This window comes from Tetrahymena thermophila (genome assembly GCF_000189635.1).
Source record: "Tetrahymena thermophila SB210 genomic scaffold scf_8254377, whole genome shotgun sequence".
NCBI classification, from domain to species: domain Eukaryota; phylum Ciliophora; class Oligohymenophorea; order Hymenostomatida; family Tetrahymenidae; genus Tetrahymena; species Tetrahymena thermophila.
In genome coordinates, this window is record NW_002476161.1 from 35,032 (window position 1) to 46,770 (window position 11,739).

Sequence of the window (11,739 nt, forward strand, 5' to 3'; positions counted from 1 at the left end):
CTTTTTTATTCAGCTAAAGATTCGCTTTTTTAATTCTTAAATTCCCCTTACTTTTTTATCTCAGCTGGTAGTAAATTCAGCTTAGAACTGTTATGTTCATGAATGCTTTTACTCTTTGAAATTTATCGCCTTTGTGATTAAGAATCACTAATTAACGACATTCTCTTCTTTTCACTTTGTATATTAAAAAAATTATAAATATTATATAATTAATGTTGTAAATTTTCTCTCCCTAGAGATTACTCAAAGTAATAACAATACTTAATATGTGATCTACTTAAAAAAATAAATACACAGTATTTCTGTTAATAATCATAAAATTTTTATAAAAACACACTTATAATAATATTTTCTTTATTTTTGAGTTTATTTATTTTCATAAAAAACATTTTATTTTTAAAAAAATACAAATTTATTTAATTAAATTAAAAATAAACTAACTATGCTTCTAAAGATAATTTCATAAGTCTACTTTGAAAAACAATAAAATAAATAAAAATTTTGTTTATAAATATTATATTTTAACTTAAAACTGATTTTAAAACTCTAAATTATTTTAATTTTTAAAAATATTTTTCTTTTATTTCATTTAATTAGCTTTTTTATCAGTAAAAATGATTTCCAAGAGAAAATTTGAAAAATATTTAGTTGTTTTTTTTCTTGTAAATTTTGTAAATTTTTAGGTATTTATTACCTTTATTTAGATCTTTTAATAATAACATTGATTTCTACCTCAAACAAATTATTTTTTTGAATTTATTATTTTAACGGTAAAATAATCATGGAAAATAAAAGTTATGAAAAATGCAGCTAAAATTTACAGTAATTATAAAATACTTACAATTCTTCAAATAACTATTTTGGAAAATTATTAACAACTCAATTAGTTTAATATTTATTTAATTGAAGATTAATTCAACAATTAAAGTATTAATAGTATAATTAAATAGGTTTAATATATAAATTTATAGTTTTAGACATATGAAACCCTAGAATATGTCTCATTCTATTTCGTTTGGAATGTAACAATAGTTGGGCAGTTTCATGAAAGATAGTTCCCAAAGCAATAAATAGTGCAATTAATCATCTTAGTTTGTAGTAAAATAGAATTAGCAAAATGATAGCTTCTAGATTGATTCTCAATAGCTCTTGACGTTTTAGAGCAGAAATCAAAATCAATCAGACATACAGTAAATGCATATTTTTATATTAAGGATATTTATTTACCAATAACAAAAATATTAGTAAAGCTTCTATTTCTAAGCATCAAAGAAATATTTCTCAACCAATTTAATAAGTGAATCCACCTCTCACAAACGAAGACTCTAGTTTTATCAATTAAGATGCTTCTATGGAAGAGCAACAGTTCGAAAACAATTCTTTGGATAAAACAAATAGAAGCTTAGAATAAATTAATATAACAAATAGAAATGTTGGAAATATTTCCCCTTTACTCAAAGGAGAGAACCTTTTTTAAGATTATATGTAAGAATTAAAAAATTACAAAGAAACATTCGAACAATACAGTTAAAGCAAAAATCGTGTAAATAGCAGCCAAGAAGACTCTTTTACTGAAAAAAGTAACTAAATATCATAAAAATAACAAGCAATTGATAATTAGTAATAGAATTTCTCATCAAACATTTAAAAATAAACTGTGATTCAATAAATAAATAGAATTCCAAAAATATTGTCTGTCCATAGCAAAGATGTAGTAAAGACATAAATTGAGAGGCCAAGAACTCTTACACCACCAGTTCGAAGCCCATCTCAATCAAAAACAGCTTAAAAACCTAATCTCTCTCTATTGTTTTAACAAAATGCTTCTCCAAACAAAAACAAATCATTTACTTATGGTGAAAATATAAGTTGTAGTCCAATTTTAGGTATTGCTAAAGTAAGTAGCAATTAAATTACTAGCGCTAATATTTTAAATAATCCTACTCATGTAAAAGCAGAGTCTCCAAAAGTTCAAAAAAATATTTTACAAGCAAATAATTCATAAGCAAATATAATCAATAATTAAAACCTGAATAAACAAGATAGTTTAAATAATTTAAGTCGTGTAGTATGTAGTATTAATAGCAGCAGTGTTTAAAAAACATCCTCCAAACTCAAAAATGTAAATGGTGATTAACAACAAACTGACTTAGATAATAGCCAATCTAGTAGTATTTATTAAACTAATAAAAGTAATTTAAATACCAGCAATAACAATTTTATCTCTAATAAGCCTATTAATGTATTTAATCAAGGAGAAAATTGTGAGAATAATTCTAATTTAATAAGCCACTCAAATAATGGAAAAATAATCAATGTTACCTCTTCCATAAATAGTAGTTTTAGCAAATAATAAAACGATTATAACTATTAGACTAAAATTCATAAAAACGATCCAAAAATTGAATAATAAAAGAGTTCCAATTTATTTTCAACTCCTATAAAATCTAATATCAACCAAAATTAGCAAGGCGGTTGCAATTATGTTTATAATTCTCATTCTAAGAGCTCTCCTAATTAGTAATATCTGTATTCTACAGCTACGACTAATACAGCAAATTAAATTACTACCAAACAAAACAATTCTTATAATAGCAACAATAACAATTAAGAATAAAATAATAGGCTTGACTAATATACAAAGCATTCAGATTGCTCAATTGGTTAAATAGAATTCTATAAACAAAAAATAGATGACCTAGCTCAACAATTAAAAGAAAAGGATCAATTTATTAATGAATTTGATAACATTAAAAGCGAATTCTTCACGTTGAAAAAGTTGCTTGAATAAAAAGATTAAGATATGAATGAACAAAAAAATAAATTTAACTATTAAATGAAAATGTTTTAAGATCTCTAAATTGAATGCAGTACTTTGAATAATATAAACAATATTCAAAAAAAATAGATCGAAGATTAATAAGAAATTATAGTTCAGTTAAGAAAATAAATTAATAAAAACTAAAACGAAAGCATTTCCTTTAATTTAGAGAACTAAAATAATTCTCATTTAGTTGAGGTAAACAATTTGAAGCAAAGCATATTAAATAAAGAAGAGATTTTGCAAACATTAAGGGAAAAGACTAATTAATCTAAAGTTTTAATAGATGAGCTGCAAGAAGAGTTGAATAAGTCAAGATAAGAAAACAACTTGCTAAATAACTAAATAAAAATTAGTATTTAAGAGAATAATGAATTATAACTTATGGTGGACGATCTCTAAGCATAGGTTGCCGCCTTTTAAAGTGAGAAAAAAGATCAAAATCAAAAATAACACATCAATAATAACTTAGAAAAAGTAATTAATTAGTAAAAAGAAGACATCACATAACTAAAATCCCAAGTAGATGAAAAATCAAAATAGCTTTCTCATACTCTTAGTGAGATCTAAAATCTCCTAAAAGAAAATTCAAATCTTAATGAAAGATACAATGATGCTACTTCCTAGTTAATTTAGAAAAGCTAAATGCTTAATCAGATGGAATCTAACCACAGAAGAGAAATGGACTAACTTTAATAATCAATTAAAAATGTATAAAAATAATATAAATGATATTTTTTTTAATGAAATAATTTAATTTATTTATTAATAAATATATATAATTAAAATATTTAGGAATGTACTTTAGAAATTATGAAAGAGATTTAAAACATCACAAAGCCCTTAATAGATGAAAATAAGCTACTGAATGAAGAAATTACAAGAGAAAAGCAAAAAGTAGAAATGCTGATGAAGGAAAGAAGTCAAATTCATATGAGTGAAATGCTTGTTAAAATAAATGAGCATAAAGACAGTGCTTAAAAACTACAAAGTGTATTTGATTAAAAAATCAGCAGTGCATTAGATTCGGATGAAGTAGCAAAATTGTTTATAGAGCAGCTAAAACATGAAAATAGAGAATTAAGGAGAAATTGCGATATTTGGAAAGCAAAATATAAAAAGATTCAAAGAGAAATGAAAGAAGTTAATGAGCAATTTGATGAATACACTAAAGTTATGACAGCTATGAAGAATCTACAATCAAAAATGTAGGACATGACTAACTCGTTATACTGTTCTTAATCCAATCCTTCTTCAACACATTAATCGTTTGTTTAAAACAAAGAAAAAATAAATTCAAATAGTATTTTATTTAGTGCTTCTAATAACAATAATAATAATAATTAAAGTAGTGGAAACAATTTAATGAGCAATCTTATAACACATGTTAATAGTAGTAATAGCAATAATAATATTAATAATATAAGCAATGGGAGTTAGCAATCATCTCTTACTTATAAGTATTAAAAAAATAAAGAGGAGTAATCAAATCAAAAAGAAAGTCATTAATTTGCTCAACTTAGGTAAGAAAATCATAAAAATTAAGAATAAGAAGCAGCTCACTCTATGATTGATACATTAGAGGGATATGATTTATTTGAATAGCAGTTAAAAGAAGAAATTATTTAAGATATAAATAGAATGTAAAATAGTTTTAATTAATCGCAAAATAGAGATGAATAATTAGAATATGTTACACATAACGATAAATTGAGTTTAAAATAAGTAGAAATTAAACTAACTTCTGAAGGAACTAAATTTGATAAATAGTAAAAAGTAAATTCTACTTCTCACTCACCTAGCTTGCAAAAACCTACATTAACTATATAATTTGAAAAAAGCTAAAAGAATAATTCTCAACAAGTTGGAAAACCTCCATAAAGCAGCAATAGAGACTAAATTGTTTTGTGTAATTAAAAATATCTTTCAGGATAACAGAGTAATTAAAATTCAATCAAAAAGCAAGAACCTGTTAACTATTCAAACTACGTCTTGAAAACAGGATAAAAATAAAGCGAATTATAAGATTATTAAGAAAATGATAATTATTACTTCTAGCATAACGAAAAAAAATAAGATTAATAAGAGCTAAATGAAATTGAAAATAATAAAAATAAATATTACATTTGTGATTCTGAAAAAAATTCACCTGAAAGGTCAAAGTACTAATAAGATAGCTGTCTGTATTCCTAAGAAGGTAATGCTACCTCTCAATAAGAAAGTATCATTGCAGCAACAAACTAAAACACTCCCAACAACAAAAATAACCATAATTATTCTAACTAAGCTAATTGTTCTACCTCGACTTAGCAGTTATCAATTGAAAAGAAAAACAAAAGAATTAAATCTTTAGATAACAGAGAATTAAGATTAATTTGCCACTCGGATGACGAAGAATATTAACAAGAATAAAAATAGTAAGAGAAGTAACAGCCAAAATATAATTAATAAACCAGCATAAAAAAACCTTAAATATAAATTTATAATAATGATAATATTTTCATAGAAGAGGAAGTAGATTAAGATGTAGATTATTCATAATCAAGTGAAGCAAATCAGAGCAACCTAAATGCCGAGAGATAAAATGCCAACAAAAATTTGAAAAGTTTATAGCCTCCTTTGCCATAATAAATAAAAAATATGCATTAAAAAGCTAATAATGGTAGAAATCAAAGAAATGCTGATGAATTTTCATTTAAAAATCCTTCTCATACTGAGCATGAAGAAAATAATGACTAATTAAGCAGTCAATAATCTTTGAATGCTCAACAAAAATAGAATTTTGATCAAAAATTGAATTAGCTAAATCAGTAGAGTGGATCTGATTCTGAAAGCTAAAATCAAAGAGGTGATTCGAATGCAAATAAATATTCTTGTATAAGCTCTCTAAACAATATGGCATGCATCGAAAGTATCTAACTAGATTAAGATAATGCAGAAATACTAAAATAAATGAGAGAGTTAGATAAAAAAATACAAAAAGAAAAATCTACTTATGAGAAATATCTGCAAAAATGCTCTAACTTCTCATCAGACACAGACAATGACAAAAGTGCTGAAATTTAGTAAAATCAGAATTATTCATAACTTAAAGAAGTAGATGATCCTAATAATAAAACAACTAAAGAATTAACAGCTATGCTTACTGCATTTGATCTTTAATTTGAGCATTTGTAGTAAGAAAAATTAAGGATTTTAAACAACTTCAAAAGTAAAGATTCTTAAAAAACTTCACCTCTTTAAGCACAGAAAAATTATAGCTAAGATTTTGAAGAAAATATCAGTAATAATTCAACTGATTTTAAAATTCAGTATAAGGATACTTAAAATTTGATTAGAACTCCTCCACCAGCACCATCAGCGTCTAATCAAAAATCTAAATATATTTTCAATACAAAATAGCCGTCTTCTCTAACAAATTCAGAAAAAAGTAACGATAATTAGAACGAAATAGATGTTCTAAGAAAGAGATACTAACAAACAGTACAAAGTATCTTAGGCAATGATAGAGGATTAGGATAAAAGCAAAAGAGCTAAGCTGAAAGTGTTTCATAAGTTAATCCAAATTAAAATTCTTAAAATTATAATACTAATTAAACTTAAGTATCATCTCACAGAGAAAGTTAATGAAAAATTAAAAGAACCCAATTAATTTTATAAAAAATGATATAAAATAAAAATATTTGATTTTTAGAAGAGAAAAATATTTTAAATATATATAAATATGAGTAGTTATCATAGGCATTCACTGTAATAATTATAAATAATCTATTAAATAATAAATAAATCATCCATTAATTGGTTAGTTGAAAAAATGAAAAAATAAACGAAATATGTATATAGTTAATTGCTTTACTTTTGCTTGTGTTTTATATAAATAACCAAATAATCAAATAATGTTTAAAATATAAATCAAATTATTTGTTTATTTAAATATTTTTTATCTAAAAGTAACTTGAAATTATTATTTTAAATTTTTAGTTAAATTTTATTATTTTTATGCTTAATTTTATAGTTTATTTTAAATAAACTTTAAACATTATTTTTAAGATAAAATAACATTATTTGTACATCAAAATCAGATATAGAAGTAATAATAATAAATTAAAAATACAAAATTTTTAATATATTTCTACATAAAAAATGTTTAAAGGATTTTTAATTAAGTGATTTAGAAATGATGATTAATACTATTAATATTAATAATAATTAATAAATCGCTTAAATAAGCTAACTAAAGCAATTTTAAAAATGAAAGAAAGATACTTTTTTGATATTTTAATAATTATTTTCTCTATTTTCATAAAATATTTTATAATCTTTGTATAATATTTTTCTATAAATTAAAAAAAACTTTTATAAATATTTATTTTTGCTATATTAATAAGAAATAACTAAATAAATAAATAAATTTTAATTAGTTGAAAACTTGAAAATAGCAAGAATTAATAATATAGCCTTCATACAATATTATAACTTTTATCTAATTTTTATAAAATCAATAAAAATACTTTTAAAATAAAAAGCAAGTTATTGTTTATTTTAGCATAAGTTTAATCAAAAAAATGTACTAGAAATTATTATTTTAAATTTTATGGGTAATCTTAAAATAATTTTTAATTTTATAGTTTATCAAATAAACAGTTGATGAATTTATGAATTTAGGTTAAGTAATTTTAATATTTATAAAAAAATTTAATTTGGTATTCTGTTTTGCTGCTATTTTGAGCATTTGATTTATAGTTATATATAAAACACTTTTTCAATCATAGCAGTGCTAGTAGTCAAAACCACAAGCAGAAGAACTAATTAGCCAAGATATAAGAATCGTTATAATTGTTATAGCTATCAATAAATCTTTATTCTTCCACCATTAATAGTATTATATGTCATATGATTCTTTAAAATCAATTTTATCATAAATTGGTAATCTACTTACTCTCAGTTCAATAATGCTATCTCTTTAAAGGAGCTCATTTAAAGTCTTTTATTCAATTTATACTATTTCTTCAAGAACTTGATTTATAGAGTTCTATTCTTCATTTTCGACAGAGTTAAACTATTCGTATACTCTTTTAACAAAAATTAAATATTAGTAAATTAAACTTTACTAAAAATTAATGATCTTACTATTTTACATCATTCTTTAGAACTTTGTCTAGAGAATGGCTGAGGGATTCAGTTCTTTGTTAAAAATTAGTCTTTTCAATAAAGATCTACATAATTTAATCAAGTGCTTTCAATCCTTCTCTTTGTTCATATTAAATAGAGCAAAGAATGCAAATAATAAAATTATCATTATCTGATTTTATGAAAAACTTATAGTCTCCAAAGGTGTATATACCTATAGTATTAGCTTATATTTTGCTTAAAACATCTTATACAATCAATCTAAAATTTCCTATAACTTCAGTATAATCTAATAATATAGTATTTTCTCTTGCTATGCAAATATAATAAAGATTTTAAGACATATTGATAAATTTGTATTATTTTTTTATAAAATAGATAATTTTAATATTTATCTTTTTGTTGGTATATCTGATTAATTCTACATACCAAAAACTTATCAAATATTTATTTGTTTTATCAATCTTCCAGACTACTAAATATAATTCTTACTTCACAAAAAAACAAAAAGATACAGTAGCATTATCTTATAAATAGCATAGTATTAATAAATACTAAAATTTAATAAAATTTTTTAGTAGTTAATTTTACCTGATATTTTTGAATGATATTGCATAAATAGAGTTGAGAAGAAAATAAAGAGGTTAATAATTTATCTAATTAATTAATAAATATTTTAGTAAACTCAAAAAATAGATTTTAATAGTTTATTACTGGTAATATTTAAAGTATAATATCTTGAGATACTGAAAATTTTTATTTTATTTTTAATAAATGTTCATTTCTTATTTACAATAGTTTTAAATTCTTATCCCAAATTTTATTTTTTAAATTCGATTAATGAACTTGTGTTTGATTTTTAATCAATAATAAAAAGAGCATAAATATTGCTTATTTTTTTGACTTCCAAAAATATTAAATATTTGATATTATTTTTTTTATAAATACTTTAATAATTTGTTTTTTGTTGAGGAATATTGATATTAATGGAATGTTTTAATATAGTTTAATATGTTTTTGCAATTAATAAATACTTATAATAATAAGGATAATAATATATTGAGATGTAATTATATCAATAATAATTCATAATTAATAAGTTAATGGTAAATATATGTTTGTGCATAGGTTATGCTATGTTAATTTTTTTGTAAAATTAAGTTGATTTTAAATAATAAAATTTGTTTAATTTATTGGTGTAACTATTTTTTATTTTATTTTGTAATAATCTATTTAGCAAATCTTTTTTAAAAGCTAATTAATCACTTTATTTATTTATCTAATTACTTTTATTTGCTTGTTTGTTTGTTTGTTTGTTTGTTTGTTTGTTTGTTTATTTGATTGATTGATTTTTTTTGTTTGTAAAACTTCCTTTCTTCTTTCTTACTTTACTTTGATTTATCTTAATTTTCAATCAATATTTTCTTTTCAAACTGTTTGGGTTATATTCTTCATTTTCATTTTATTCATTAATTTTCTCCAGATCTAACTTTATATTCAGCTATTTTTTAGGAACTGGAGGACCTTAGTAGGGCTCATACTAATCTATATCATCAATGTATAGCTTGTTTTAACTACTATGATAGGATCCATTTTAATTATTATGATTATTATATTAACTACTTTAATTTTATTAGTGATTGCTATTGTTTTATTATTATTATATTCTAGAACTATCAGGTTAGCTCTAGGTATGAACATTTTCGCTAGAGCTTTTTCTGCGGCGCATTAAAGGTTCATCCTGTTCGCTGTTTTGTGAGAATGATATTTCATTATTTATTTTATTTAAATCTATTTTGAGATTAAATTTATTTTTAATGCTGTTCTACTACTGCTACTACCCCTATTCAGAGTGTTTATTATGATATTCATTTTCATATTCAAATCCATTACCATCTACTGAATCTAATTTGTCATGAAATCCACTTTCTTTTATCTCTTCATTAGCTAATGAAGTCATAACATGGTTGTTCTATGAATCATCTGCATTTAATTTGTTGTTTGTTATCCTGCTTGAGTTTAGTTATGCTTAAATATGATTTCCTTACGCTTTAACATTGTTTTGTTAGAGCACTTCTACTTCAAACTCATCTTTTGTTGAACTATTCTAACAACAATTTCCCATAATATAAAATTTTATAAATATTTATTTCCTAGCCTAATTTTAAATTTATTTTATTTTTTTAAAGTATTGCTGGCCTTTTTACAATCTCAAGACCTTCAATTAATTAAATATTGAAAAAAAAAATATCTAAAAATATTAATAGCCTTTTTAATTCAAATTTTTACTTATTGAAATTATAAAAAGTATAAAATGAGCAATGTTGCTCAAGAGAGGCTCTTTAAGTATTATATAAATAATGCTAACCATCTTTAGTTTGTTTTATTGATAAATAAAATTTTAAAGATATTCAAAAACTTCAATAAATTAATAAATTTACTGACAAATATTTTTGAAATTTTGTTAATTTCTATTAATTAATTTTTTATGATAAAAATCATATTAAATAATTAAAATTTATTTTTAAGCTTGAAAATCCATTTATCAAATGTCTAAATTATTTTTTTTTTTTTGAATAAGATAAAATTTTAAATATTATTTTATGGCTCAATTTGAATAAGTTAAAAGATAGATAATTTGGAATATGGTATAAACAATTTGAGAAAATATATTTTTTTTTGGTTGGAGGGAATTGTGTTAGATTTTATGAGGAATATTAAATCAGATTTATCGTTTAAAGGTTAATCAAATATTATTATTATTATTAAATTTTAGAAAATTTATAGATTTTAAAAAATGTAAAAACAAAAAAGGCCACAAGAAGATATTGAACAGCCAAAGCAAAAATCTATATCAGATTTTTTTGGAAAAAAGGCTAGCGCAAAGAAGGCTGATGATGATTAACTAAAATAAGTACCAGATAGCTTTTATGAAAAAGATGTTGTGACATTAGCATAAGATTTACTAGGAAAGCTGATTGTTCATAAAACAAAAGATGGGATAATTGCATGCAGGATAGTAGAAACTGAGGCTTATAAGGCTCCAGAAGATAAGGCGTGTCATGCGTATAAAAATAAAAAAACTGAAAAGACAAGCTCATTTTGGCTTCCAGGAGGTCATGTATATATGTTTACAATTTATAATAATACTTGGTGCTTTAATGTTGTTGCAGCCACAGCTGAAGAACCAGAAGCTGTTCTTGTTAGGTATTTATTTAAAATTCTTTTAAAATTTATTATTAACTTATTTATTTTTTATGTAGAGCTGTAGAGCCAATTAAAGGACTCCATTTAATTCATAGAAATAGATCCTCACTGAAATCAAATAAAACCGAAGATTTAGTTAATGGACCTGGAAAACTTACATTGGCTATGGGCATCACCAAAGAAAGAAATGGATTTGATATGAGAGGAGAAGGAAAAGATTTATTTATAGCAGAATCACCTGAAAATTTAAAAAAGTTTGAAATAATTGCAAGCAAAAGAATAAATATAGATTATGCAGAAGAGTGGATAGATAAATATTGGAGGTTTACAATCAAAGATAATAAATTTGTTAGTGTTCCCTTGTAATTTTGAACTATATTAATAACACCAAAATAGTAACAATCATAAATGTAAAACCTAATTAATAATAATTATAATAAATTTGTTTTTCAAATATAATAAAAATAATGAATTTCCCTAAAAATAAAGCTATAACTTTAACAAATACTAATTATTTTAATAATTAAATAAATATTACTAATTAACTAGCCAATAAATATTAATCAATATTTACTGGTTTA

At 22.6% G+C, this 11,739-nt stretch overlaps 4 protein-coding genes across 4 annotated transcripts; 2 read left to right on the forward strand and 2 right to left on the reverse strand. All coding sequences in view use genetic code 6, as the record gives it.

The window, feature by feature from the left end:
- Positions 1 to 888: 888 nt before the first annotated feature.
- On the forward strand, positions 889 to 6,451 carry TTHERM_00715690 (hypothetical protein; the record flags this gene model as incomplete). Its single annotated transcript, XM_001031928.2, has 3 exons — positions 889 to 1,190; positions 1,246 to 3,532; positions 3,617 to 6,451. The coding sequence occupies exons 1-3, from the start codon at positions 982 to 984 to the stop codon at positions 6,449 to 6,451; spliced, it is 5,331 nt and encodes a 1,776-aa protein (XP_001031928.1). The 5' UTR covers positions 889 to 981.
- Positions 6,452 to 7,583: 1,132 nt separating this feature from the next.
- On the reverse strand, positions 7,584 to 8,295 carry TTHERM_00715700 (synaptobrevin family protein, putative; the record flags this gene model as incomplete). The annotated part of the gene is made up of 2 exons (XM_001031929.1): positions 7,584 to 7,893; positions 7,952 to 8,295. 2 exons carry the CDS (start codon positions 8,293 to 8,295, stop codon positions 7,584 to 7,586), a joined length of 654 nt encoding a protein of 217 aa, XP_001031929.1.
- Positions 8,296 to 9,365: 1,070 nt separating this feature from the next.
- TTHERM_00715710 (hypothetical protein) lies at positions 9,366 to 10,181 on the reverse strand (the record flags this gene model as incomplete). Its single annotated transcript, XM_001031930.2, has 1 exon — positions 9,366 to 10,181. Exon 1 carries the CDS (start codon positions 10,074 to 10,076, stop codon positions 9,366 to 9,368), a length of 711 nt encoding a protein of 236 aa, XP_001031930.1. The 5' UTR covers positions 10,077 to 10,181.
- A 567-nt stretch (positions 10,182 to 10,748) lies between these two features.
- On the forward strand, positions 10,749 to 11,530 carry TTHERM_00715720 (3-methyladenine DNA glycosylase; the record flags this gene model as incomplete). The annotated part of the gene is made up of 2 exons (XM_001031931.1): positions 10,749 to 11,158; positions 11,215 to 11,530. 2 exons carry the CDS (start codon positions 10,749 to 10,751, stop codon positions 11,528 to 11,530), a joined length of 726 nt encoding a protein of 241 aa, XP_001031931.1.
- Positions 11,531 to 11,739: the final 209 nt, after the last annotated feature.